The 27,757-nt window shown below is 59.7% G+C and overlaps 1 protein-coding gene across 4 annotated transcripts; it reads left to right on the forward strand.

Moving 5' to 3' along the window:
* The first annotated feature begins 310 nt into the window (after positions 1-310).
* SYNGR1 (synaptogyrin 1) lies at positions 311-26,351 on the forward strand. Of its 4 annotated transcripts, none has more exons than XM_054582404.1 (4): positions 311-462; positions 16,880-17,117; positions 18,300-18,445; positions 22,754-26,351. In XM_054582404.1, exons 1-4 carry the CDS (start codon positions 364-366, stop codon positions 23,123-23,125), a joined length of 855 nt encoding a protein of 284 aa, XP_054438379.1. In that variant the 5' UTR covers positions 311-363; the 3' UTR covers positions 23,126-26,351. The 4 variants fall into 4 exon arrangements, with proteins under 4 accessions (XP_054438379.1, XP_054438380.1, XP_054438381.1 ...); XM_054582405.1 differs by having other exon boundaries at positions 22,750-23,032; XM_054582406.1 differs by having other exon boundaries at positions 22,816-23,032.
* The last annotated feature ends 1,406 nt before the right edge of the window (positions 26,352-27,757 follow it).

A 27,757-nucleotide genomic window follows, 5' to 3' on the forward strand; every position in this document is an offset into this window, starting at 1 on the left:
CAGGCTCGGACGGACTGTGCTGGAGGCAAAGCAGCCACGTAGACCTGCAGCCCGGCGACAGGGACACATCCTGCATTCGCTGCACACACCTTCCTCCCCCAACTCCCAATTTCCCAAAGAGGTCACCAAGCTAGCGACAAGCACGCTCTCCACAGGGTCCGCAGCAGACGCGCCCGGCGCACGAGGGCGCGCGCGGCCCGCCCACGGCGGCCCACGCCCTCCGCGCACAACGCCCCCTCGCGGGAGCGCTGGGCCACGCCGGCCGCGCCGGCCCCACGAGCAGGGGACGGGGCGGGGGCGCCGCGCACGCGCACGGGCTGGCGGCGCGCGCCAAGCGGGGGGCACCGTGCGGGTGCAGGCACGATGGAAGGGGGTGCGTACGGAGCGGGCAAAGCCGGGGGCGCCTTCGACCCCCACACTCTGGTACGGCAGCCGCACACCATCCTGCGCGTCGTGTCCTGGGTAAGGACGTCTGGGTTACCCGGCCAAGCCGGGGTAGGGTGGGGGCGCGGGCAAGGGCGGCGGCGCGCCGGGTGGACCCCGACCCCACCGGACCCCAGACAAGGGCCGCGGCAGCCGGCGTGGAGCCGTCCTGCGGGGTGTCGGTGCCCGCCTCTCTCTCCTTCCGGAGCTCCGAAGGCGGGTGTCTCGACGCTCGCGGGGGCGCCCCTGCCCCTCCTGGGGCCCTTACGTCTCAGTGCCCCCAGTTCGGGCGCTTCCCTCCCCCCTATCTCCGTGACCTCCAAGCTGCGGCCCTGCAGCTTGCGGCTCGGGTTGCGCGCCGCTGCCTAGGCGGACCGGCGACCGTGGGGAAGGAGCCCGGGTTTCAAGTGGCCTTTTTTGGGGGGTGGATCAGGGCGTGGAACATCTCGCGGGGGTGCACGCTGCGCCTGCAGTGGACGTTCAAAGAGGAGAGGACAGGGAACCCGGTTTTTATGGGACGGTGTGGAGCGATGCGTCGCGAGCCAGATACCTGGCTTCCGCCAGGGGAACTGCCTCGCCTTCGCAGCGTGACCTTGGGCTGGAAACCACCCAAGAAATGTTCACGGAAAACCAGGAGTTAAATATTGAGGTGGGAGCGTCACCTTCTCTCTCATGCCTCAGTTTCCTGATTTGTAGAGAAGTGGGAGGAGCCTCCTTGAGGCCTCCTTGAGCTCTGATATTTCATGAATCTGTGACAGCACCCCCCCCCCACCCACGGCATACACCTGGATGCCTGTGGGGGTTGGGAGGCCCGAGGAAAGGTCCCCTCCCCACAGTGAAAAACAGAAAGACCTGTTCTGGACGTCCAGCCTGGTGGGGGGCAGAGTACCCCAGTGCCGAGGTCTGAGTGGGGCCCCTGTTCAAACCTGGGGTAGGAGAGAGGAGGATGGGACCAGGGGGAGGGTTCACGTGGGCCTGGCAGCTCCCCAGGGAAAGAAGGCCTGCTGTGTCTGGGGAGGAGGGGCCTGGGGCCCTGAGGGTTGGCTGGCCATGCCCAGGCACCCGCCTGGAGGGTCCTGCCACCACGGGCCTGGGGCGAGTTCCTGTGCACCCAGACCAGAAGGTCCTGGTTTGGGAATGGGGGTCAGTGGCGCTGTTGGTGGCTCCAGGAGGCTCCATCTAAAGCCAGCTGAGACCTCAGGGTGCTCAAACTCCCTCATTTCCTGGGTTTTCAGGGCTGTATTAGGGTCTGATGGAGCTGCCTTTTTTTGTTTGTTTGTTTGTTTGTTTGTTTGTTTGTTTGTCTAAAACCATTAAAGCCTCCTGGTGTCACGAGAAGGGTGCCCACCATGTGGGGAGTTCTTTGAGGGCAGAGAAGCCCGATTCTGTTAGTCTTTGGGTCCCCAGAGCTGGCACAAGGCCCGGCACCCCTGGCACATCCAAGAGGGTTTGTGGCACTGAATTCCTTCGTCGGTGCCAGCCTCCAGCTCCCCAGAGACCCAACAGGCTCTTGGCAAAGGTAGAGCTCTGGGCGCCAGCTGCCTGATCGGGAGCGTCGCTTCCCTTGTCAGCTCCTGGGCCACTGGCCTGGGAGGACGAAGCCACCGGCTTTGTGAGGAGGCGTGGGCAGTTTGGCCACTCGGGTCACTTCTGCCTGTGAGGGCTTCATTTAGCAAAGGTTTGTTGAGTCTGCTGGGCCCCAAGGGAAGGCAGAGTGACTCAGACGCAGCCCTCAGTCCCACTGCGGAGCAAGCCAGGCACCCCCAGTCAGAGGGGGTGAGAGCCAGGAGAGGGGTCTCCTGCCTGCCCTGGGAATCAGAGCGACTTCATGGGGAAAGTGACGTCGCTTTGGGCCTGGAAGGATGAGGTGAGTTTATAAACGTGCACATTGGGGTCAGGGAAGATGTTCCACACAGGAGGAAGGAAAAGTAACTTTGACTGAGTCCCCAGTGTAGGCGAGGCCCTGCCACCATTACCCAGCTAGTTCCCCCAACAGCCTGTGTCCCACTTGAAGAAACTGAGGCTCAGAGAAGTCCACGGTTATTGAGCATGTAAGTGGCAGATAGAGAATTCGACCCCAAATCTTCCTGCCCCCATAGCCCCCCCATCCTCTGTACCTTTAAAACATAGGGGTTTGCCCCGGCCAGCATGGCTCAGTGGGTTGGGCGTCATCCTGCAAACCGAAAGGTTGCGGGCTTACTTCCTGGTCAGGGCACATGCCTAGTTTGTGGGTTCGATCCCTGGTCCAGGGGTGTACAGAAGACAGCCAGCTGGTGTTTCTCTCACATCGATGTTCCTCTCCCTCCTCTTGCCTCTCTCTAAAAAATAAGTTAATAGATAAAATACAGGAGTTTTTTCTGATCATAAAAGTAATGATACCTGTCAGTTATTGGAAAATATAAAAATCACCTGAGATGGTTGCATAACAACATAAATGTACTTTATATCACTGTATCCCTGAACTGTACACTTAAAAATGATTAATGTGGTAAATTTTATGTTATGTGGATTTTACCACAAAAAAAATTTGGGGGGGAATCATGTGAGATCCCCCCACTTGGGGAGGGCTGCGGTCTCCTTGCAGTCTTTTTCAAAGCTAAGTGACACCCTGAGACGTTTCGACATGTTGGGGAGCGTGCCCCGCGCCCTCCTGCCACCTCAGCACACAGGTGGGGGCTCTGGCAGGCGGACCGAGGACCAGGAGGACCAGTCCACCCACGTTTGCCAGAACCGTCCCAGCTTCAGAAAGCGCCATGTCCTGGGAGCCCCGCGGTTGCAGGCAGAGCACGCCGGATCGCTGCTCTGTCAAGGACTCCTGTGTTGCCTGGCCGCCTCCTGCAGCCCTGGGGGCGGGGGGTGGGCAGCAATGTGTGCCATAGGCTCATAATTTTGTAAAATTTGTTAAAAAATTTTTCTGAAAGAGGATCCCCAAACCATGTAAACTCCAGGGCCTGGAGCCCACCCTGGAACCTGAGCCGCCTGAGCCCCCAGGTCCTGTTGGGGTAGAAGCAGGTTCTAGGACCCCCTTGTCTCTTGACTGAGACTGTCTCAGCTCCCCTCGGTCTCTGCACCCCACTCCCCCAACACACACACACACACACACACACCCACCCACCCACCCACACCTGTCAGGCCATTATTGACAGCAAGAGCTGAGGAACTGACCGCATTGGTTAAAGGTGGTGAGCTCTCTGGCAGATTCTGCCCTGGGCGAGGAGGGCATGGCTGAGTTGGGAGTGTCTAGGGCAAGCCCAGAGCTGCCGCCTCTGCCCACGGTAGGGGGCGGGGGAAAGGGGCTGTGCTGGGGGGGGCGGCCAGGAGACCTGCTGCCACTCCCTGCTCCCACAGGCCCCAGCTGCGCTGCCCCCTGTGCCTCGGTCTCCAGGGAGGCCCAGGCCAGGTCAGAGGGGCCTCTGCTCCGTGACCACAGCCGGTACTGACTCCTTTCTTATGCTGGAGCCGAGTGGGACAAAGGGCGCCCCAAAGGAGAATTGATTTAATATAAAGGACCACTTTCTATTTAGAATTTATAGTGTTACTTTGACAGGGTTGAAATGACCTATGGGGGAAACACATTGGTGCTGGTAGATGAGAGTGTTTTTTAAATTAATGCTGTTTGGGCAAAATAGAAAAATAAAACGTTTGGAATTTTGTTATATCAGGGTTGATCTCTCTTTTTTTTTTAAGATTTTATTTATTTATTTATTTTTTAGAAAGAAGGGAAGGGAGGGAGAAAGAGAGGGGGAGAAACATCAATATGTGAGAGCTACATCAATTGGTTGCCTCTTGAATGCGCCCAACTGGGAACCTGGCCCACAACCTAGGCATGTGCCCTGAGTGGGAATCAAACCGGCGACCTTTCGGTTCGCAGGCCAGTGTTCAATCCACTGTCACACCAGCCAGGGCAGGGTTGATCTCTTAAGGACATTGGCTGTAACACCCGGGATTCTGTAAGTAGGGAGTGTGTCATACCCCCCAGAAGACAAATTAGGCACAGGACGGAGGGGACTTGTCAGCTGGCTCGAGGCTCAGACTGTCAGAGCCATTGTTTGAACCTGGCCTGCAGGGTCCCTATTCAGTATATACCCCGTGGCACCGCGGGGTGGCTCACGGGGGGGGGGGGGGAGGCTTTATGCCCTCTTCTTACCAGCTCTTGAGTCACCCCAAGTGAACGCTGAGTAGGAAAGCTGACCTCGCTTTGCAAACACAGCAGTTTCAAGATGAGACCCCTTGTTCTGGTTCCCAACCAGGCTGCACGCCCTTGTCCTCAGGCCTCAGAAGGGTGGGTAAAAGGGATCCAGGTAGAGACAGAGACTGGCCAGCTCGGGGCTTCTTTTGTTAATTCCACACATACCACGTTCTGGTCAGTGCCAGCCTGTGTGTCCCACTGGAGAGGCTCTGAGTCCAATGAGAATAGAAGTGAGTTGCAAGCACCATCCAGGAGGCCTGGGATGCCACGAGGAGTTCCAGTGGGGCATAGCTACCTCTGCAGGGGAGAGGCATGGAGGGCTTCCAGGCGGAGGTGACTCCTGAGCTGATTGTGAGAAAGAAGTAGGGAGGGGCATTTCAGGCGGCAGGAACAGAATGCGCACAAGGTCTGAGTGGGTTTTAGAAATGATGGTGAGCTCTTGGGGGCCTCGAGTATATAGGTGAAAGTGACAAGTCAAGTGGCTAGAGGGACAAGTAGAGGTGGACAACCCAAAACGGCCTCTGGTGACGGATCCACAAGCTGGGCTTCACCTGAGGGCCATGGGGGCCCCAGAGAGGGGCTTTAAGCTGCGAAGAGGTGTGTTTCGAAAGCTCCCTGTGGCTGCCGTGTGGAAATGTGGCTGCGAGAGGGCCCCGGGGCAGGTGTCCTGGCAGGAATCGTGCGGTCTTATCTAGCCTGTGCTCTCCCAGCACCAGTCACGTCCCTGTCACTCACTCTGACGGCGAGGTCCGTGAAGACAGGTCCAATGCTCCTTTGGCATTTACCGCTGAGTGTCCTGGAACCTTTCTCGCCCCCTCGCTTGCCTGTGGCTAAGCCTCGGCTGGTCCATCTCGCAGGTGTAGGGTGGGGTCAGCCAGGAGGCGGTCTTCAGGGGATGTCGGCTGATAGAATTCTGCCGGGTTCCTTGGCATTTCCTGCGTACAGGGGCAGCGCAGGAGCCCGGGGAGCCCAGGAGAGTTGAGCACCAAGAGCAAGACCCCCAGAATGGACCTTGGAAAATCCCAGGCCTCCCTCAGCCTCTGTTATTCATCTGTAATATGGGATTGCGGTGCCTGGGTTCAGGGTAGAGGTGAAGGTTTGTAGACAGGAATGTTTAAAAGGCCTATCATGCAGCCCACACCTCCTAGGCATGTGATATCCTGGCCAAAGTGGGTTTTGTGGCCCCCACTTTAGGTGAGGAGCTGGGGCCCAGAGAAGTTAACTGGGGTTGCTGGGATCACAGCTTGCGCTGACTTCACTTCAAGGAGGGGCCGCTTCCTGCTTCAGGGAGCCCTGAGCCTCAGGCGTCTGCTTGTGCAAAGCTGTCAGGCAAGCCTGTGTCTGGAGAGAAGGAACTGGGGCTTGGGCTCCGGGAGGAGGGGGTGCAGAGGAGTTAAAGCCGGAGGAGGGGAGAGCGGAGGGAGAGGGCAGATGGCAGCGCTGGCGCTGGCCAGGGAGCTGCACTCAGTACCAGGGAAGAGCCAGCTGTCTGTCCAGGGGAAGAAGAGGCAGAGCTGGGTGCTGGGGAGCGCCTAGGGCCCCTTTCTGCGCCCACTTTCACCCTGAGTGGCAGCTGACTTGAGCAAGATGCCATGCTCTCAGGTGGGGCCTCAGTTTCCCCACCTGTCATATTGGAAAAGGATCGTCCCCATTGGGCTGATGGTCCCCAACCTTTCCACACTCAAAGAACCCCCCTCAGCCTCCTAGTGGATTGTAGGTTGGGAACTCTTGGACTGGCCGGTCTTCAAAGAAGTGGTGTCAAGAAGCACAGTCCCCCCGCCCCTCCCCGATGCTTTGTGGGGGCCTGGGCCCAGGCCCTTGTGCGTGAGCAGAGCCGGTCCGGTCCGGTCCGTGGAGCCTGGCAGGGCAGCCGTGCCCGCATTCCTGGGGGAATCTCCACCCCGTCCCCGGGCGTGGGCTTGTGCTCAGCTCCCCTCGGCAGGGGAGGGGGATTGGGGGGAGGACTTCGCGGAAGGGGCAGCTGCCTGACTGGGGCAGCTCCAGGCTCTCAGACCCAGACTGTTTAGGAATGTCATCCAGGAACCTCGAGAACCCGGGCTCCTCAAGGAACTCACAGTGGGGACAGGAGCACATGGCCTGTGTCCCCGAGTCTGCAGCACCCTCTGAGCATTCCTAGTTGCAGATTACACTGGGACCTGGCCCTCCCCACTCCAGGACTCTGCCCCCTTGGCAGCCCTATTGGGGGGGGGGGCGTTCTTTCCCCCTTACCTGCCCTGCTGGGCCTCGAGGTGGGACACAGTCCTCCCCCAGCTTTGCACCGCATGCCAGGCCTGGACCAGCCACGCCCCAGGCTGGGGGGGCAGGCCAGCCCCGGGTCATTCTCCCTCTCCCTCCACGAGGCCTAGACTTGGCACCCGCTCTGTCCAGCACCATCCCGCCTCTGCTCCTGGCCATTGCAGTGTCTGCTGTGACCCTTCTCACAGCCGGCCGCTCGCGTCCTTGGCCTTCTCTCCTCCCACAGCCTTGTCCTCTTCTGTCTTTCCCGCTCCCCCTCACCTGCCCTGATTCCACTGGTCCTTGGGCCTGGGACCTTGGGGGCCAGTGACCCTCCTGCTTTGTGTGGCCCTCACACAGGGGGTCCTCCTGTCACTAGACCCCACCCTCTCACCTACTCAAGGACTCAGGTCCAGTGGCACGCTGTCTCCCTCCCTCCCTCCCTCTATCCCGCACCCTCAGTCTTGCCCTCCCCTCTCTGGCTCCTTCCATCACCTTACGATGTCTTATCTCCCCCCACCTCGCCCCTTCCTGCCCATTTCTCTGTTCCTTCGGAGGGTCTGTCTACCATCACCTTCGCCAGGGCTTCTCCTTCAGTTTTCTCTCGCAAGCACCTCGCCGGGCCTTCTCCCCAGCCCTCCATCATCCGTGACCTTCACGTTGCCTAATCCCGTGGCTGATTGTTATTAACGGATCTCTCAGCGCATCGGTCAGGGAGTGGGGGGTTTGCATCTGCTCCCCTTGGACCCAGCAGCCACAGGACGCAGACGCCCTGGCGTCTTCCCTCTAGTGTGCGCATCGGCATGTGCCGGGTGCCTGCTCTTCAGTGAGGGAGCCATGTGGAGAAACCAGCTAAAATAGGGTGGTGAACACAAGGCCTGGAGTGAGGGAGCACTCCCTCGGGTTGGGGGCGGGAGGTGGCAGTGGAGTTGAGGGGGTGCAGCCAGCCGGGGAGGAAGGGGAAGGAGTTCCAGGCAGATGGAAAGGCACAGCGAAGGCCGGGAGGAGCGGGAGAGCCGTGAGGGGCTGCCAGGGACAGTGGTGTGATACCACTGTCGCGTCCCCAGTCCTAGGCCGTGCCTGGCGTCTTGTAAGGACTCTACACGTGGATGAGCCACACGGTGAAGCGCACTGCTCCGCCGCCCTCCTTCAACCTGCCGCCCTCCCTGTGCAAGCTTCCTACCCAGCCTTAAAGGCCCAACTCACAAGCCTCCTCCCCCTGAAAGCCTTCCGGGATTCCCCCTCCACGCTCCCTCTGTCCGCCCCCTTTCCCTTCACTCTGTGTGACCAGCTGTAAAACCTGTCACAGCAGAGGGCTTTCCCCCCTTGTGTCTTTCTTCTCTTCTAGAATGTGAGGCGGGGCCTGGGACCCAACTATCTCTCTGAAGACCTAGGATTTTCGCAGAGGGAGGGGCACAGAGCAATGGCAGGCACGTAGGGACTGGCAGGGCGGAGGCTGGCACGGGAGCCAGGACGAGGACAAGCAGAAGCGCTGCGTGGTTCCCTCTAGCCTTCTCACCAGCGGGGGGACCTCACAGAGCCTCAGTTTCCCTCCCTGTAAGATGGGGCACCCCTGAGGTCCTGCCTGGGAAAGGCGCCGCCCTGCTCGGTCGGTGTTACAGCCCTTCTCCAGGGGTGGCATTGCTCGCCACCCCCCACCTGCTCCCTGCCTAGGACGCAGATAATGGGGTCGGCCTCTGGGAAATTCTGCCACCGAGCGCGACCCCTGGCCCCTCTCTGGGCCTCAAGTTTCCCCCTTTTTAATGAGGCTACTGGCCCCCTTGTTACACAGCCACAGGAGGGTGAGGAGGGGGACAGTGTGGAGAGAACAGGGAGCCTTCAGCTCGCCAGGCTGAGTCTCCGCGCTTCGGGAACAGGAGGCCCCTGCCTGTCTGGCAGAGCCCGTGCCCCACCCCCACTGTTGAGCGCCAGAGGGGACAGCTTGTGGGAAGATTAGAGCCGAATCCCCAGCGGGTCACACCCAAGGCTGCAGAACATGGTGCCCGGGTGGCCGGGGGAGGGGAGAAGGGACTCGGGGCGCCCCACCCGCCCTGCGGCTCTGCACGGGGCTCTCCAGGAAGCGAGTGGCTGCCGGGTGCCCATCACGCGCCTCAGCCGTTTTCCTCACATGACGTTGGGGAGCAGAGCCCCATTCCCACGAAGGGGGGCCCTCGCCAACCTGACTCATCCCTCGCAAGCGCGCGGTGCCCTCCTTCTCCCAGCCTTTCCCTGGAGCCCAGGAGGCAGGAGGGCAAGGCCACGGGCAGGAAGGCAGGCTCGGCCGCGCTCAGCAGCCCCACGTGGCGGACTGAGCCTGAGCGAGCTCCGCGGTCACAGGTGTCTGAGTCGGGCACGGGCCAGGGATCCTGGGCAGGGGATTCACCTTCCTGCCGACCTCTGTGCTGCCTGCGCGCTGTCCATCCACCAGGCTTGCTGTTTGCTCCCCTCGAAGCCTTTCCGGACCCTCCCTCTGCCTCTGGGAATGTATGTCCAAGAAGTGAGCCAATAAATAGTGGGGGGGAACCCCAAAAAACTAGATAATGATATTATCAAGAAAATACATTGAGTTTTTGGAGAAAATTGTAGCTCTGGGACCCTGATCTGGAGGCGGGACATAGCCCTCCCCCAGCTTTGCACCTCGTGCATTCCTTCTCGGAGGAGGAGGCGCCGCCGTGCCCTGAGATTGGGACGTTGAGAAGGGGCCAGCGGGAGCCAGCCAGGAAGACCTGGGGGCTCCAGGGACCCCAGGCGAGAGAGCAGCGCTGTGCGAAGGCCCCGAGGCGGGAAGGAGCTCGGGAGGCAGCCAGGGAGAGGAGAGTGGTAGGGAAGGAGTCTGAGCCCTGGGGGGGGGTTCCACGGGGGGGGGGGGATAGGTGGGACGGAGCAGGGAGTGGGTGGCACAGTCTGATTTAGGTTTAAAGAGAGTCTTCCAACTGCTATAAAGGGGACAGTGAAGGGGGCGGGAGTGAACACAGTGAGACTGGGAAGCTGCTGTCATCGCCTGGCAAGAGGCAATCCTGGCCAGGACCAGCATGGGGGCATGGAGTGACTCAAGTTACGGGGGGTTGGGCGGGGGGATGAAGCAGAAGGCCTGACTGCCCCGTTGGATGGGGTTCGAGGATGAGCCCAGTTTGGGGTCTGAGCAGCTGGGTGGAAGCCAGAATGACGGTAGCTCGAGGTCACTGAGAGGCTGGGAGAGGCTGGAGGTAAGACCAGGCACCCAAATAGGGACATTTCAGAGCCCGCCGGGGGGCGGGGTGGGGGGACTGCTAGGAGTTGGGATTGGTGAGCTGGACAAGGCCTGGAGGAGGCCAGAGGGGAGGCTGTCCAGGGTCAGGGAGGCAACATTGCCGCCTGGAAGTAGGCTCAGTCGAGACTGCAAAGTGGACAGCCAGTGAGCAGATCCTTTAAGCGCGGGGCAAGGACCGGGGCTCCTCCCAGCCGTATATGCAGGGTGAGGTAGCGGAGTTGGAGCTGGCAGGCCCAGGGGGTGCCGGCTCCCACCACTCTCCAGCTTATTTAGGGACACTCTGCATGTGCCTGAAGACGTTGAAAGCCTGGCCTCTGGGAAGTTCCAGGAGAACCCAAGTGGCCTCTGGCCCCGCCCCCAACCCCACACGCCCCGACTCTGCCTGCACCCAGAGCCTGGGTTAGCCCAGTGCCCACCTCCCCCTGCCCGCCTCGCACAGCTTGCCAGCTCTGCATGCAGATGTGGAATAAGGGGGCCTGGCCCCTCCCGCACTGTGGACACAGGGACAGCAGGTGTCCCTCCTAGGTCTCATGCTGATGCTGCAGTTTGGGATCTGGAATCCGCTCCTTCAGAGGCTTGGCTTCCGTTCAGGAGTGGGGCTGAGGCAGGAAGCCCAGCCCCCTGCCCACCTGCTGCGGGCAGGCCAGAGTCCAGGGCTCTCTGAGCCTCAGCTTCCCTCTCTGTGAAATGGGCTAATTAAGCCTGCTTTGCAGGGGTGTTTTTTGGGTTATTTTATCTGTAGGGGTTTTGGTGAGGATTAAATGAGATCGTTTTTGTCAGGCGCACCCATGGATGCAAGGCCCCCGGGGAAGCTGTTGGCTGTCTCAGCCTGTTGTGGGGGAGGCAGGCCAGCTCTTGAATCTCCAGCAGGAGTATGTGCAGGGTCAGGGTGGGGGAGAGTGACCAGGAAGAAGGCTGTCCCAGAAGGCGGTGGGGAGTCACCACCGCCCTTAGGATTTTGAAGGGTGAGAAGGAGTTCGCTCCTATTCAAAAGATGAAAAAGGTGGGGAAGGGCGCATGGGGCGGTGGGACCAGCAGCTGCAACATTATCCTGCAGAGGTACCGCCCCGGCCCCCTGGGGTGGCTGAGTGGGGAGGGGGAGGGGAGCCCAGGGCTGGGCCTGGCGACTCCCCGTTTCTCTTCCGGGCTGAATCCAGTAGTCCGAGATCCTGAAATACTGAGATTGTGAAATTCCTTCCAGTTTGTTTTTCTGAGTTCGACACAGCTCTGCTCCAAGTGCCATCTGGAATCCATTTTTAAAAAGACCCAGCATTGGCGGCTTATAAAAATGGCAAAAAGAAAAAACAAAAAAACCCCAAAAACCCAAAATTCAAAGCTCCTTGGCCCATTTACTTTGGCAGGTTTTTTGTTTTGTTTTGTTTTGTTTTTGGTTGGGGGGGGGGTTTTGGTTGGTTTGTTTCTTAGCATTTGTCTGTAGCATGAAGGAAGGAGATTATTTCTCTCATGCCTGCCAGGGACCCATGGCCCCTCTGGGTCCCCTGGGCCGCCCTCCCTCCATCCTCTCCCGCTTCCGCAGGCCTGTCTTGGTCCCTGCAATAGGCCCGCTCATTGAGACGAGTTCCCCAGGCCTCCCCTGCATAGCATAGAATTTCATTCTGGCTTAATTTCCGGTTTGCCACTGGCTGCCCTCTGTGCTCCTTGCTGTCCCTGCAGCTCTGGCCCTAGCAAGTCATCCCAGAGGCCACAGAGCACCAGCTTGGATTTAGAGGCTCAGGTTTGAGACTGGATTCACCCTAACCAGCCGTGTGACCTGAGCAGGTTCCCAGGAGCAGCTGTAAAATGAGCTGTAAACCGAGAAGAAGGACATGGACCACGTAGAGTTAATTAAGAGTCACCTAGTGGGTCCCGAGGGAGTCCCCCTTTGTCTGCCGGGGCTGGAAGCAGGGGAGGGACAGATAGCTGTGCCCAGCTCCTGGGGCGGCCCCTCCCACTCAGGGTGGGGAGATGGCCGCTCCATGCAGGATCCTTAAACTGGGGCTTAGGATCCTGGAGAGAGTTTAGGAAACTGCAGTGGGCAGGTGGTGTGTCCTTGGCAACGTTTCTTCCCTTCCCCGAGCCTCAGTTCCTCTGTCTGTAAACTGTGAGGCCCGGTCTGGGTGCGGCTCCCTGCCCTGGCCCAGCCCTGCCGCCCTATATGCACACCTGGGTTCTCGATTGTCAGCCCCGCCCCCGCCTGCTCTGCGTTCCTCGTTCCTCCTCTCTCTTCCCACAGCAGAGGCCTGTCAGCAGGCACTGGTGGCTTCACCTTCGCAGACATTCGGCACCATCACCGCTGCCCACACCGGCCTGGCCCCTCCCCGCTCCCCTGGGCACTGCTCTCACCTTGGCCCCTGCAGGCTGTCTGCTCCATGGCAGGGTGATTGTTTTCAAACCTCAGTCAGACCAAGTCACTCGCCAAAGTGGCTCCTGAATTCACCCTACTCCTCAAGGCACAGGGGCCAGCCCCTGCCTACCTCAGTCAGGCACCGCGCTGGCCCCCATGTGCCCCCTTATCCCACGGAGCCGTTCGCGCCCCAGGGCCTTTGCACCTGTGCTTACCCCTCCTTGGGGTCTTCTGCCCGAAGGGCCGGTCATCAGAGCCCCTCCCCCAAGTTGCCTCGTGCGTCTCCTCTCACCCTACTTTCTGCCTTTTCAGGACACTTGTCAGGACTTACCTTCATATTTGTCAGCTACTGTCTGTCTCCCTTGGTGAGAACAGGGACCTCGCCACCTCCTCCACCTCCTTCGCCTCCCGCCCAGGGCCTGGCACATCCCAGCTGCTGGGGAATACTGTGGAATGAACGCACGGCTCGGGGCACGCCCTCATGCTCTGGCCTCCAAGATGAGGCGTCCCAGGGCCCGGACGCAGGGCGACCTGCGGGCGCGGAGCAGTTGGGCCGGACAGTGCGTGCCCAGCAGAGGGGCCCCCTGGCGGCTCAGTGCCCATCCCTCCATGGAACTTAAACAGGGAAGATCGTTATAGCTCAGGACCTGCGGCGTGGAAACCGTTAGTGACAAGGGCCTGGGACGCGAAGAGGTGGGGGAGCAGGTGGTTGGTGGTTGGTAGGAAGTGTAGGGAGGTGAGGCCTTGACCACCCCCCAAGCTTGAGGTACATCCAGAAGGCAGAGGGGAGCCACTGAAGGGACCTGAGAGTCCATGATCCACAGAGCCAGGTCTTGTCACTCCCCGCCCAGTGACTTCTCAGTGCATTTACATTCAGTGTCCCCACTGCGGCCCCCCGGCCTTGTCCCTCCTGCCCTTCGTACCCCTCTGGTCCCAGCTCCCTGGTCACACTCCGGCCACGCTCCTTCTCCGTGGTCGGCCTTTGCCCCTTCTGTTCTCTGCCTGAAACGTGGGACTCCTAACCTTTGGGGGCGGTGCTCCCTCTCAGCTCGGCCCAGAAACCACTGCTGCGGGCGCCCTTCCCTGACCACCTCCGCCCAGCCTTTGCCACGGCCTGCCGGTCGTTGCCCGCTTATCCATTCCACCCGTTTAGTGCCCGTCCGGCACATTTGGGGCACCCGCTCCACGCCACGTGCTGTGAGGACCTCACTCGTTCCTCACGGTGGTCGGTGCTTTAGGGGCTGTTGTTGCCCCACTTTACAGACAAGGGAACGGAGGCTCAGGGAGGTTAAGTCATTTGCCTGAGGTCACCCCCTAGACAAGTGGCCAAGCTAGATTTCAACCAGCCCAGGTAGTCTGCCCCGACTCTTGGCCCCTCACCCCTGCCCGTCCAGGCCATCAGCTCCCCGCCAGCAGGGCCTCCATGGATGTGGTTACCCCTGGACGCCCCCTCCCAGCCCAGTGCCAGGCACCAAGACACCTTTGCCCTGTGGCAAATACCTGACCAAGGGCCCATGTTTGCCAGAGGACCGCAGGGTAGAGAGGAAGGCCAGGGGCCCAGGGGCCGGAGGGCAGGCAGCAGGGCACTGGTAAGCAGCCTCTTTCTTCTGCTCAATCCCGCGCTGGCCTCGCCTGTCCCTCTGAGAGTGTTTTGATCTTGCTCTTACCCTCTTGGGGACACATGGTCTCCAGCACTTTCCTCTTGGTCTCTCTGAGGACTCCCTGCTTCTCTCCTCCAAGAGGGCCCTGTTTTAACAGTTCCTCCTCTGCTGTCCCCAAAGGGGCCTCTGCCCTCTCATTTCCCCTCCCATCTCCTCTGCCTGCCTTTGGAAGGGGGCCACCCTCTTCCCACCTCTGGCGGCAGCCCTCAGGGAGTGTCTGTCAGGAAGTGCTTTGAAATCTCTCCCCTCCTGCGCCCCTGAGCGCCAGACCTGGCCCTGGTCACACTGCCTGACCCCTCAGGTCTCAGGAAATACCAGTCCTTCTTCAGGACCCTCCTTCTGCGCTGAGAATCCGCTGGGTCTGGAGGAAACGAGCGCAGGGCTGAGCGCAGGAGGCCTAGGTTCAAGTTCAGCCTGGTCTGCCAACAGCAGCGGCACCACGTTCTGAACCTCTGTGTTTTGCTCTGTGAGTGAGGGGCAGTACAAATCGCCCTCTCAGATGCGTGACTGTGAAGACCGTAGAAGCCCTGCCAGGGCCGCGCTGTGAGCCAGGGGACCGCCGGGCCCGGAAGGGCTGGGTTTGCGGACTTTCCCAAGTCAGGACAGGCTGACGCGTGGCCCACGGCCCATCTCTGTGCCCGCGGCTGAGCCAGGACACAGCTCCCCAATCCTCCCTTTTTATTTTTTTAATTGCAGAAAAATTCATATACACTCGACTTTATTTTAAAGTGTACAGTTTGGTGGCATTTAGTACATTTATAGTATTGCATAAACACCACCTCTGTCTAGTTCCCAAACTTCCTCATCACCCCGCAAAATACTTTGTACCCATTAAGTAATCCTTCTCTCTCCCACCCCTCCCCTCCCCTCCCTCCTCCCCTCCCCTCTCCTCCCCTCTCCTCCCCTCCCCTCCCCTGCCCTCCCCAGTAACCTCGAATCTGCTCTCTATTACAGATGTAGTACGTGAAAGACATCATATAATATTGACTTTTTGTGTCTAGCTGCTTCCACTTTTTGCACTTGTTCTATGGTTCACCCGTGCGTGGCATGTTTCAGAACTGCGGTCCCTCCATGGCTGAATAATGCTCTGTTGTAGGGTTGTGCTGTCACTTGCTTCTCCGTTCACCCATTGGACATGGGGCCAGGTCCTTCTGAACACAGAGAGCGACAAACCAGGGCTCTCATGCAGGCCTTCAGGAAAAACGCTGGCATCAGTTCTCCTATTAAATGTAGATTTACTTGTATACGTACACACTAACATATCTAGTACATTATAAAACCCATGTAAAGTGCAGATATCTTAAAAAGATAAGCTAAAAAGGTAATACCGCTTCTCATATTTTTTCCCCGCACCTGTCAGTCACTGGCCATCCTTGTATCAGCTGAACATGCACATATGTCTGGCTTATACTGCAATTATAGTTTTTTGTAGAACAATTGGAAAACAAAGAGAAGTGGAAAATGGATGACAAAGATCCCCGCCGGCCGAGGCTCTGCCTTCTCACACGTGTGTCCGTGGGGCTGGGCCTCCTCGTCCTCACACAGGTCCAGGGCAGGCAAGAGGCAGGAGGCAAAAACAGGACCTTTCGAGTTGGGTCCCTGGGTTTGAAGCTCTGCCACCAACCGGTTGTGTGACCCTGGGCACATTAACCGAAACCTGCACCTTAACCGCCTTACCTGCAAAACACTGGTGACACTGATTTTGTATCAGTGAACTATCACCGCAAAATGTAGAGGCATCAAATAATAAACTGTGTTTGTTATGCCACAGTTTCTGTGGTCAGGAACCTGCCCAGCGAGGTGCCACTGCCTCAGGGTCTGTCAAAGGCTGCAGTCATGGTGGCAGCCAGGGCTCTGGGCTCATCCGACAGCTGAGGGTGGATCCATTTGCAAGGCCACTTACACGGTGGTGGCAGGACTCGCTCCTCTGTGGGCTGTGGGAGGCTTCCCTCCGCTAGGCCTCTCCATGAGGCCGCTCAAAACATGGCCGCCGCTCCCATCAGAGTGAGCAGGCGAGAGGGACCAAGAGCCAGAGTGTGTGTGGCTTCCTCGCAGAAGTGACGCACCATCACTTTTTGCCATGTTATGCAGCAAATCACTAGGCCCAGGCCAGAGCCCAGGGTGTCGGTAGCAGGAGGTGGGGCCCCGGGGCCATCGGAGCTGGCTGCCTACCAAGTGGAAGTAATCGCTGAAATAGACGTGTTGTAGGTTAAAGGAGGTACCGCGTGTGCTTCCCTGAGGTGCAGGGTGGCGCAGGCCACCCTGTGATTGTCAGGATAGTGACTGGTGTTATTTTTGCATTCATCACCCAGGGCCTAGACAACAGGGAAGGGTGGGACCAAGGACAGAAGGGCGGGGCCTGAGACCCCACGACAGCCCTTGGCGCTCTGGAGGGAAGGGGTGCATGAGATGGGGGTGGAGGCTTAGCGGGTTCCCCACCCAGGAGGGCTTGAGACCACTGGTTCTGGGAGGCCGGCTCCAGTCTGAGAGGAACCTCGTGTCAGGGCCCAGGGAGACTGGGCTGGGGTGAGGGGACGCATCCGCAGCAGGGGGGTCCTCAGTGCCTGGGGCTGCGGGTGGAAGCCAGGGACCCTGCCCTGTGCTGTGGGACACCGGGCAAGTTGCCCTCCCTCCCTGGGCCTCCCCTCGGAAATGCCTGCTATTCGGGTGCAGAGGGCTCCCAGGAAGGCAGGCAGCAGGCCACGGGGTGCTCGGGGTGTTGGGAAGCCCCGCCGTGGGGCTGGCACTGGGTCTCAGGCCCACCCCCGACCCCCCAGGTGTTCTCCATCGTGGTGTTCGGCTCCATCGTGAACGAGGGCTACCTCAACACCCCCTCGGAGGGCGAGGAGTTCTGCATCTACAACCGCAACCCCAACGCCTGCAGCTACGGCGTGACCGTGGGCGTGCTCGCCTTCCTCACCTGCCTGCTGTACCTGGCCCTGGACGTGTACTTCCCACAGATCAGCAGCGTGAAGGACCGCAAGAAAGCCGTCCTGTCCGACATCGGGGTCTCGGGTGAGCTCCCAACCCGGTCGCCGCGTTAATCCTCTCCCACACCTGTAAAATGGGGGAAGGGACAGGCTCAGGGCCACACAGGCGGCAGCAGGGAAGGGCGGGGCCTGCGCCGGCCTGCACCCCTGGAGCAGCCCCAGCGGCACAGCGGAGAGCCGGCCCCCCTCTCAGTAGCCACCTCCCTCGTGGGCCCCCCAGGGAGTCAGAACGCGGTGGGGGAGGCTGGGGAGCCAGGCGACCGGCTGTCGTTGCCCTTCCGAAGGGGCCTTGGCCGAGGCACTCTGACCTCTGTCCCACAAATGTAGAGAGAATCTGATTGGTGGCGGCTGAGGTTAAGAGTAGGAGACTCCTCACTAGCCTAAGGCCATGGTGTCAGGCCTGTGGCAGGGACCTCCCCCCATTTCTAGGCCTGAGACTCTCAGGATGAGTTTGGCAGCAAGGTCTGGGGTCCCTTAGACTTGAAGGAACTGGAACAAAATTGGTAGTTCTCAAACTGTGTTCCACAGAGCCCCAGGGTTCCCCAGCAGTGCCCCTGGGGCGCTGGGCTCTGGGTGCCCCGACACACATGTGCCCCGCCTGAGCAGCTCTGGGCCCCACAGAAGCCTCATTACCACGGGGCTCCCACTGCGGAGCTCCCCAGCCCCAGGTTCTCGCAGGGCCTCTCGCTGCCCTGGGGGACTTTGGGGGGCTGCAAGCACTTTAGAGGTCGAGGCTCAGACCCACTGGTTTTGAGCCACACACCCTTGACCTGGCTGCCCTTCCCTCCCCCCTGCCCCCGTTCCCCTGGGAGGCTGGTGGGGAGTGAGGAGGCCTCGGGGCTGCAGGCTTCAAGGGGGGGAGAGTCAGGGACAGCTGGGAAGTCTGTGTTTGGCTGAGGTTAAAGAAATGCCAGCCTCAGCTGATTGCCTTTCTCTCTCTCTCTCCCTCCCTCCCTCCCTCTGACGGCCCCCGCTCTTCCTGGGCCGTGGCTGGCTCCTGTCCGTGGTCTCTGTCTGGCTGTGCATTGGACTGTCCTCTCTTCTCACTCGCCTTCCCTGTGCTCCCCTCTCTGCTCCCCCTGGGGGTGGGGGAGCATGGGAGGTGTGCTCTGGAACCTCTGCCTGGTCCTCGATTTCCCCATGTCCTCCCAACTTGCCCCTGTCCCCACGCATGGGCCATTCTGCCTGACCCTGGTGGACATCCCAGCCTTCTGGGCCTTCCTCTGGTTCGTGGGCTTCTGCTACCTGGCCAACCAGTGGCAGGTCTCCAAGCCTAAGGACAACCCACTTAACGAAGGAACGGACGCAGCCCGGGCCGCCATCGCCTTCTCCTTCTTCTCCATCTTCACGTGGGTGAGTGCATGGCCTGCCCCGCCAGGCTCCGGGGCGGGGGCCTCCCAGCATAGCCAGGGCCTGCCTTCTGCTTCTGTCCTCGATGCCCACGACGGGGCTGTCCCCAAGGAAGACTGTTGCCATTGCCAGAGAGGACAGTCATGTGGTGACAGTGGACTCTTGCTTTGGTGCAGAGCGCCTGCCAGGGTTGCTGGGTGGTGGGTGTTTACCATTCTTTTTAACAGATGAGGAAGCTGAGGCCTGCACAGGAAGGTAAGGCTTCGAGGTGTCGAGGCTGGGAAGGAGCCCAGGCTAGGAGTCAGGAGACCTGGGTCATCCCTTGGGGCTGCCTCTCGTTCTCCAAGCCTCTGTCTTCCCATCTGTAACGTCAGGAGATTGGGTTTGGGGGAAAGTGTCACAAACTTAGCTGCCCACCTGGCAGACAAGATGTGAGGTGGCACCGGCACCCTGTCCTCAACGGGCACCCTGTCCTCGGCCCCTGTTGAGAAGGAGGAATGAGAACCTACAAGGGCCAGGGATTCCATTTACTACAGAAGCCAAAAAGCTGAATTTCTGTGTGAAGTCTGATCTTTATGTGTTAGCAATTTATTGGAGTTTAAAAAAACGTGTCTCGCATGGATCAAGGAGAGCTCGTCTCTGCCCTGGACTGGCCAGAGCCCAGCTCTTGTGGGCTCTGAACCCAGTGGTCTTGAGCGCCCGCCAGCATGACAAGCAAGACCTGGAATTGAGGGTCCAAGTCACCTCAATTCCTTCCTACTCTCCTCATCTGCCTCCTGCAGATAGCCAGTCGGCTCCCGCCCCAAGGGTTCTCCCGCACTGCCGCGGCCGCTCCTCCAGGCCCTCGGGCCTCCTTGGCCTAGCCTTCTGCAGGGAGGAGCCCCATGCCCGCTCCCTTCTGGGCCTGCGCTGGGGCACTGCCGTCTCTCTTCGAGGGCCCCTGGATGGCCATATTCGCGTGAGGCCCCTCGCCCCAGTACAACATCGGGAGCTGGAGTTTGGAAGAGGAGACCCGTGGTTCAGGCCTCAGTGGGCCAGCCACGGTCACTCCAGATCTCTGCATCCTCGAGGCTGGGAGGGAGAACGAGGTGACCCCGGGGCATCTCTGACCAGAGAGGATACCCTGGAAGTGGGGGCCTCCCGGGAGCAGCAAGCCCTGAGCTGGGGCTGGGGCTCATAGAGCAAGAGTGGGTCATGGGGCACCAGGACTTTCAGGGGCAGGGAGAGTGCCCCCACGCCCGCCGGAGCCTGCCTCACTGCTGGCCCCTCTGCCCTTCCTAGCCCTTCCCTGCTGGCCTCACCCCCGCTCTCTCCTGGCAGAGCCTGACCGCAGCCCTGGCCGTGCGGAGATTCAAGGACCTTACCTTCCAGGAGGAATACAGCGCGCTGTTTCCCACCTCAGCGCTGCCGTAGTGGGCCTGCCCGGCTTCCCGCGGCTGGGAGCCCTGTGTCCTGCCCCCTGGCGAGGACATGGGGCAGCCTCCTGCCAGGGTCCCCGGGGCAGGGAAGTCTGGATGAGAGGCCAGCTAAGACTTGCCACTTACTTACTCATTGCCTCCTTTGTTTATTCTCATGTGTTCATTCATTGAGTAAACATTTATTGAGCAGCTGTTTTGTGCCTAGTGATGAATCAGACGGGGTCCCTGGCCCCAGGAGCCCATAGGCTGGGGAGGGGAGAGAGATAAACCGAAATCTCCCCAAAAGGACAGCCACCAGCCATTCGGGGGGTGGAGGGGGCTCCCTACGTGGGCTGCCAGGTGCTGAGCCGGGAGCACCATGTGAACCTGTGGCACGAGGCTGACCTCACGGCCCCCGGGAGACTGGCTGCCAAGGGAGGCCTGGCCGAGGACACCAGAGGACTCCTCTTGTGTGCTGTGGGGCCCTGAGCAAACCCCGCACCTCCCTGAGCCTCAGCCCAGTCCCCTGGGCCGAGGAGTGATAACAGGCCCCCTCTCAGGGCTGTCGCACGGAAGAGACAAAGGCTGGCACAGAGACGCTCAATAAATGTAGGCTCTTTTGTTCCGGCATCACTCGCTCATTCATCTCTTTGCCCGTCCCGTCCCAGGACTCGGGGACACTTCCCCAGTCGGAGCCTCGGGATGACTCTCATGTGGCAAGTCCTTGCTCTTCCCAAGGACTTGGGCCCCCAGTCCTGCACAGGTCCCCTCCTTGGGGCCCCCAGCCCCTGGTCCCACCTGTCCACTAGTTGAGGAGGTAACGCAGCACAGGCAGGCCCCGGAGCAGAGCAGAGTGCGCTTCCAGGCCCCGGAGGCATGCAGGTGCGGGCTGCGCCTGGTCAGGTGGAGCGACCCAAGAGAGGCCACCTGATCTGAAGAAGCAGGTCAGGTGGAGCCCCCGGCTTCCCCTCTGCACCCCAGTCCAGCAGGAGCCCATGTCCCTCCTTAGCTCCGGGCTGCGGCCCCTTGAACTGGGTGGCAAAGGGAGGCCGTGACTCAGTGCGGGCAGAGGACTGCACACGGAGGTCGCAGTCAGTGTCCGCAGTCAGGCCACTCCCTGAAAGGACCCGCGGAGGCCACCTGCTCCAGCCCCCGTCTCTTGTGCAGGACACCAGCCTGGGCAGTGGAGCCAGGGAGCTCGGGGGAACCGCATCTACAAAAGTTTCTCTTAGGGACTCGTTGGTTCGTTCGTTCGTTCATTCCCCACGTGCCCTTGCGGGCTTGCCGATGGATCCAGGTGCCGGAGACTGCTACCCCAGGGGGCTTTTCCCTCCTGCTTCTCCCGGCCGGCGACGGAGCCCCCAGCAGCCAGGGCCTCATACCCGCAGAGTAGAAAACACAAGAGAGCCCCAGCCGGTTTCCTCGGCCAGCTCCTTCAGGCCCGCCTTCCCCGGGCCCCTGACACTTGGCTTCACGCAGCCCCTTCCCAGGAAAAGCCGCCCCTCTGAGCTTTCTCCAGTGACACAGACTGGAAGTGAATGCCTAATCACTGGGCTTCTGGAACTTTCTGGAATTAAACACCAAGCATATGCCTCTGACCTGATGACCCTTTGGGGTTCCCAGTTGATTTGGTGCTTTGTCAGGGGCCTGATCAAAGGGAGGGACATGGGGAAGGGCTGCGGCCTGGGAAGGCCTGGGATCAGGAGGTCTGAGTTTGGCACCAATTCTGCCTCAAGGCTTCCCTTCTCCAGGCCACAGTTTCCCCAAAAATGGGTGTGTGGGGCATGAGCACGTCTCCGTCACAGCCAAGTTACCTGGGCTGGAAGGAGCTCTGGCGAGGCTTTCAATGTGACCCTGTGAACTGTTCTCATAATGACAGACTTAACTCACTCCCTTGCTTGGTGTGGTCCGTGTCATTGTCCTTAATAACAATATAATTGCTTTTACTGAAAAAGAATTTCCCACCTATGCATGTATGCTGTAGACCAGTTTTTCCCAACTGAAAAAAAAAAAAGGCTTCAGTGGTCAGATAAGGGTGGCAATGTGGCTTGTAGTTTCCCCATTGGGGATCCCAGGGTGCATTAAAGGGTCAAGGCCCTGACAAGTCCTATGGTCCTGAAACTTTTCTCACTCTGTTTAACCCTGTTTCCCAAACTTGACAGACCAAGTTGTTTCAGCTAGAATTAGGTTCGGCAGCAAATGAGAGAAATTGCAAGTAACAGTGGTTTAACTGATGTCCAAGGCTAGGAAGACAGTCCAAGGCCAGCATAGGCTCCAGAAGTCTTGAGTGACCTAGGTCTCTTTCATCCTTACAATTTGGTTCCTGGACCTCATGGTCCATTATGGCAACCAGAGCTGCAGCCATCACATCTGTATTCCAGGCATCATGTCAAAGGGTGAACAAAGAACTCGGGGTGACCGATTGGCCAGAACTTAGTCATATGGCTGGACCAAGCTACAAGAGAGACAAAGATTTTCGGAAGTGGCAACAGCTCTCTGTCCTACCAAGAAACATTTTTTTTTTTTTTTTTTTTTTTTTTGCCATTCCACAACACTCTGGGAACAGTTTGAAAAGGAAGTTGTGGACTTTTGGACCATTTTAACACTCCACAATGGAGACTAGAATTTTCAGTGGCTCCCAGTGACCTCTGGAATGAGGGGGCATGGGGCAGGTGACTTCGGAAGTTCTTTCTGGCTGGACGTTGTGGTTCTGGGCCTCGGAAGGGCTGGCCTCAAGGACCGCTTCCAGCCCCTCAGTCAGGTTTAGTTTGTCTTCGGTGCTTTGAGGATATTTAACCCTCTTTTGTTTGTGTCTGGTGAACTAACCACCACTAACCCAATGCTCTTGTCTGTCTCTCTTCTAACCATCCCCTCCCTCCTGTCCTTGTCCCCACCGGCCCTCGTCCCCAGGCAGGCCAGGCTGTGCTGGCCTTCCAGCGGTACCAGATTGGCGCCGACTCAGCCCTCTTCTCCCAGGACTACATGGACCCCAGCCAGGACTCCAGCATGCCTTATGCCCCCTACGTGGAGCCCAGCGCCGGGCCAGACCCCACTGGCATGGGTGGCACCTACCAGCAGCCGGCCAACTCCTTCGACACCGAGCCCCAGGGCTACCAGTCGCAGGGCTACTGAGCCGCAGTGGTCACTTCCTCCCCCTTTCTCCCCGCCCCCCGCCTGCCCCTGCCCCTGCCCCACCGTCCCCTGCCCCTCCCTCCACACCCTGCCCCCTGCTCCCTCCCAGGCTGTCCTGCCCAGCACCTCATCAGCCTCCCAATTGTTCTGCTGAGGTCCAGGGCAGCTTGGGATGGGAGGGGGCAGTAAGGTATTATGGGGGGTGTCGACGTGTGTGTGGAAATGTGTTCAGCAGGCGCCTGGGGTATTTGCATTCACTCATTGTGTCATCGAGCATTCATTGAGCACCTACTGTGTGTTCAGCCCATGCTTGGCGTGCGCTTGGAAGAGCAGTGGTCTCTGAAAACGGGGAAGACGAGGTGTGGAGGAGGCCCTGTCGGTGGCAGAGGGGGGAACAGAGGGAAGGACAGACCGAGGTGATGCGGGGAAGGTTTGGCCGCAGGGTAAGTGTGAACACCCGCAACCCTGGAGGCTGTCACTGCTAGGAGCAACGCAACAGCTCTGCTGGGAGTGCTGGGGCTGTCTCCTGTCTGTGGTTGTGGAAGCTGAGGCCTGGAGAAGTCAGCGCCACTCATCCAGGGCTGCTCAGGCAGCCAGAGGTGGAAGCGGGGCCAAGCCCAGGCTGCCTGACTGCAGAGCACCTGCGGCCCCCCACCTCCATCCTCCCGCAGCCCCCAGCCAGGGGCTCCACTGCTCAGTGCCCCCATGACTCTGGGGGGCCTTGGGGACCTCAGCCCGGGAGCCACCCTGATTCTACTGCAGGCTAGGGGCCCTTCTGCCCAGGGGACAGTGCTGCCTGCAGGCCCTCTGCCCATTTCCCCACCGGCTGCTCCCAGGGTGGGAGTTCCCCTGCGTGCCTCACTGGGCTGTGTGTGTCCCTCTGGGGGCTCGGTACCGGCTTTGTGGCCTCTCAAAGGACTGACCGCTGTCCCTGTCCCTAGGAGAAGCTCGCTAAGACCCTGCCCAGGGCTAGGTGATGAGGAGGCCCACAGGGGCAGCCGCTGGCCCGAGGTCCCATGGGTGAGTGGCAGGGCTGGGCTGGCTGCCTGGGTTTCTTGGCCCCAACCACCCAGCAGGTGTCCCGATTTCCTGCCTTTGTGACCTCCCAGGAAACAACTGCTCTGCGACACTGTCTCATCTTTCCCTCTCTGGGGTCAGCCAGGGGCCTAGGGGCTCAAATAGCTGTGGGAATGGAAGGTCCTTCCCCCGGCCTCTCCCAAGGCCCACCGAGGGGCCAGTCTCCTTGTGAGAGGAGGAAAGGAGAGGACAAGGACTCGGGCCCCGCACGGCCAGCCTGGGAGCTGCCGCTGTGGCACAGGCCGCCCAGCGGCGAGCAGTGAGGGCCCTGGTGGGCTTGGGGAGGCCACAGGCTGTCGAGGAGAGGGTAGCAGGGGTCCCCAAGGGACAGGAAAGGCTAGGGGTCTGTTGCACAAGGTGGGCTCTTCATTGAGCCTTGAGGCACAGGGAGGCCTTGAACAGTGGAGGTACGAGGAGGCCTGGGATCCAGCGCCTCGGGTCACAGAGCGAGGGGGCTGTGGGCTGGCAAGGTGCTGGGCGTTCCCACCACTGGCTCCCCACATCCCCACAGAACCCAAAGAGGCAGGTGATATGCAGCAGCGATGGGGAGCCTGAGCTGTGGACCAGGAGCTGGCGGTCTGTCAGAGATGAACACTCAGCCCGCAACTGGACCAGGGCTGCGCGGTGGGCTGAGGCCCCCCAGGAGGGTGCGGAGGATGGCAGCAGTTGGTACAGCCGCAAGGGAATGAGAAGGAATTCCTAGGCAGAGAAGTAGCATCACCGTCCCCACTCCACAGCAGGGGACACCGAGGCTCAGGGAGTTGGCGTTAGCAGTAGGGCGTGGGTGCGAACTCAGGTCTGTGCGAGTCCTCCTGAGGGGCAGCAGTGAGGGGAGAGGACCCCCGAGAGCTGAGCAGCAGCCGGTTGGGGCTGACTTCAGTGTTCCCCATCTGAGGAAGGGCTCTGCCCCCCGGGCGGTCCGAGTGGTGGTTTCTGCCTGGCAGTACCAGACCAGAGTTGGCGGAACAGGTAAGGGGGTGGGTGGGCAGGTACGGATGTGTTTCCGGCAGAAGTTCAGTGCATAAGTGCTTCCCCTCCCCACCAACAACCTCCCCTGCTAATGGACACTAGGGGACCCTGGGGGATGCCCATCTGTTGTCCCCGAGCACCAACCAGCTCTGCCGGCGTGGCGCTGGAGGGCAGGGTGCATTTAAGCTGCGCCCAGTCTCTGGGTGTTTATTGCAGACTCTCCCTGCTACTCCACACTGGGAAGGTTTATGAGACCCCCACCGGGAGTTGGGGTCACTGAACCATCTCAACGTTCCTCGCTCGTCCTGGGGCGCAGCCCAAACATCCCACCGTCCGGTGGAGGCCAGCCTGTGGTTGCACTGAGAAACAGGGCGAGAGATGTTGGAGGGCAGCGTGTGGGAGAGACCCACAGCCCCTGACCCCCTCTGGGATGTTGGCAGGGAAGCCCTGTTGTGTCTTGGCTGAGGACACCCTGGAGGGCCCAGCATCCTGACCTTGCAGTTTAGGTCTCTTCCTCCCATCAAGCGCAAGAGACAGCTCAGGAAAACTGGATTCCACACAAGTTTAGAGCTGCAAGGACCCTTAAGAGACAGAAGAGTCTGGGCCAGGAAGACAGTGACTTGCCCAAATCAAGCACAGAGCTAGAGGTTCCGGATCCAGGTCTCCTGCCTCTGAGTTGACATCCCACGGAGTCACAGGCTGCCTGCCTGGGTGTGGCTCTAGGTCCACCCTGGGTGTAACAATTAAGGGACTAATCCCCAGGAGATTGGCATTTGCTCCCCCGCCCAACCTTTCCTAGTCATTCTTGATCTTCCAAGACTTTCGGGGTCCCAGGCTTCCCCCATGTAACCAAGAGCCCCCACTTGTTACCCCATGGGGAGCCCCCAACCTTGGCCCAAGATCCCTTCTAATTTTCTAAGGAGCACGAAGGGGGACATCCCTCCCCAGAGTTTGTAGGAGGATGGGCTGGTCCAGCCGTCTCCCAGCGCTGCCCCTTGACGTGATACCCCCATCCTCTGGTGCCCACAGCCCTTGTCCGGGTCCCCCGGCCCCTCCCGCAGCGTTACTGCCTGTGTATAGTATAAATATATATATTTTCTATATATAAGATGTATAATATAAGGCTCCACAAATATAACTGTGTGCGTGTGTGCGGTGAATGGTGGTCCCCATCCTGGGCCCCTACTCTGGACTCCCCCACCACCTGGTTAAGCCTCTCAAGAATGAATACAGTCGCCCCGTGACAACCCCCTTTATGACATCCGTCCATTTGTGGTGAACCAAGTAAAGGTGGTGACTTCTGGTGACAGTAATAAAGTGAAGACTCAAAACCCACCAGCGGATTGCAGTGTGTGATGGTGTTTTTGTTCTTCGAGAGTGTGGCTTAGGATTGCCGATCTGCCTTCTCTGCTGCCCTGAGACGTGCTTTGTTCATTTTTGTTTAGTAAAAAGTAAAATTACAGTTAAAGCCAGCAGTGCGCCCCACCACCCCATGCCCAAGTGTATGTGGGCACACACATCACCATTCCCTATCCTGATCCCTTCCCCAACCCCCAGGAGCCAAGATTAGGAACCTGACCTCATTCCTTCCAGACCATTCCTATGCTTCTATGTGTGCATGTTTGCAGGACACTTTTTAAAGTTAGTGGCCCCCAGCAGGCACAATATTTATCCAGGCCCTGTAAAGTGCCAGGTGCTGCACTGCGCCCTAGGAGTTCAACATTGAACAAGGCAGACAGCCCCGCCCTCGCAGAGACATTTCTAGCAGCGGAGATGGATGAGGAACCCACATGCAAGCCAAAATGTACGTCACACTGAGTGCGGAGAGACCGCCAGCAGACGCGGTGCAGGCCTGGGCGCCGACGCAGCCCGTCTGGGCACGTGACGCGGCTCCTGAGCTCCCTAGGATGAGCAAGGCTTCGCTGGCAGGGGGTTGGGCTGCTGGAGACAGGAGCAAACCCCAGATCCCTGGCCTGGGGTGCGCTTGGTGGAAGGAGATAGTGGGGGATAGGCCGGAGGGTACCCGGGTCCCACTGCCAGGGCCTCGAGGCCTTCGAAGGAGGTCTAGTTCGTACTTAGTCACGCGGCACCCACAGAAGGGTGAATGACCATCCGGATGTGAGCTTTGAAAACACCACGCTGGTGGTCAGATGTCAGTCAAGCGGTTGCTGCCCATTGTTCAGACAGAAGGATCATGGCTATGGGAAGAGTAGAAGCCAAAATATGTTTGAGAAAGTGCCCACCAGTAAATGATGGGCTCAGTAAAGAGGGGGCGAGGTAGGTGGGAGAACTCCCACATCGCAGGGGTTGGGGGAGAGCAGGTGAGCTCTGGCCTTCGCGGGCCTGTCAGTCATGGTACTGGGTGTGGCCTTGCGCCTGGTCAATTGCAAGTTCAACCCTGTATAGGAACTGCCCAAAGGCCTCTGATTGGGCAGAGGTGAACACCTGATCCACAGGCTGCCCCTTCATAGGCTGGTCGGTCCTACTGTCTTGGTGATTAAGCCAATCAGATTGCCTCCCTCCAGATGGGGCGGAAGAATCGGTCAGTTGGGGAGGAGAGAGGAGACTACAGAAGAGGCACGGGTTCAGAGAGAGAGGGGTGAGTGGCAGGTTCCAGTCACCCCAGGTTCTCCCCCTTTGCTTTAAGGTGGCCTGAGGACTGCAATGGCTTGCGATCAGGAGTCTTACCACCCCGAAGCGGCTGCCCACTTAGGAAGCAGACCCCTGGGACAGAGTGGGG

Source organism: Pteronotus mesoamericanus, unplaced genomic scaffold, assembly GCF_021234165.1.
Source record: "Pteronotus mesoamericanus isolate MK-2021 breed Mesoamerican mustached bat unplaced genomic scaffold, CSHL_Meso_final contig_702, whole genome shotgun sequence".
In the NCBI taxonomy this organism is placed as follows: domain Eukaryota; kingdom Metazoa; phylum Chordata; class Mammalia; order Chiroptera; family Mormoopidae; genus Pteronotus; species Pteronotus mesoamericanus.

Excerpts from the sequence above, each read along its gene's own strand:
- SYNGR1 (XM_054582404.1), top strand. The coding sequence starts at position 364 with ATGGAAGGGGGTGCGTACGGAGCGGGCAAAGCCGGGGGCGCCTTCGAC. Across the intron at positions 463-16,879 it reads TCCTGCGCGTCGTGTCCTGG|GTGTTCTCCATCGTGGTGTT; the intron begins GTAAGGACGTCT and ends CCGACCCCCCAG. Across the intron at positions 18,446-22,753 it reads TCTTCTCCATCTTCACGTGG|GCCAGGCTGTGCTGGCCTTC; the intron begins GTGAGTGCATGG and ends GTCCCCAGGCAG.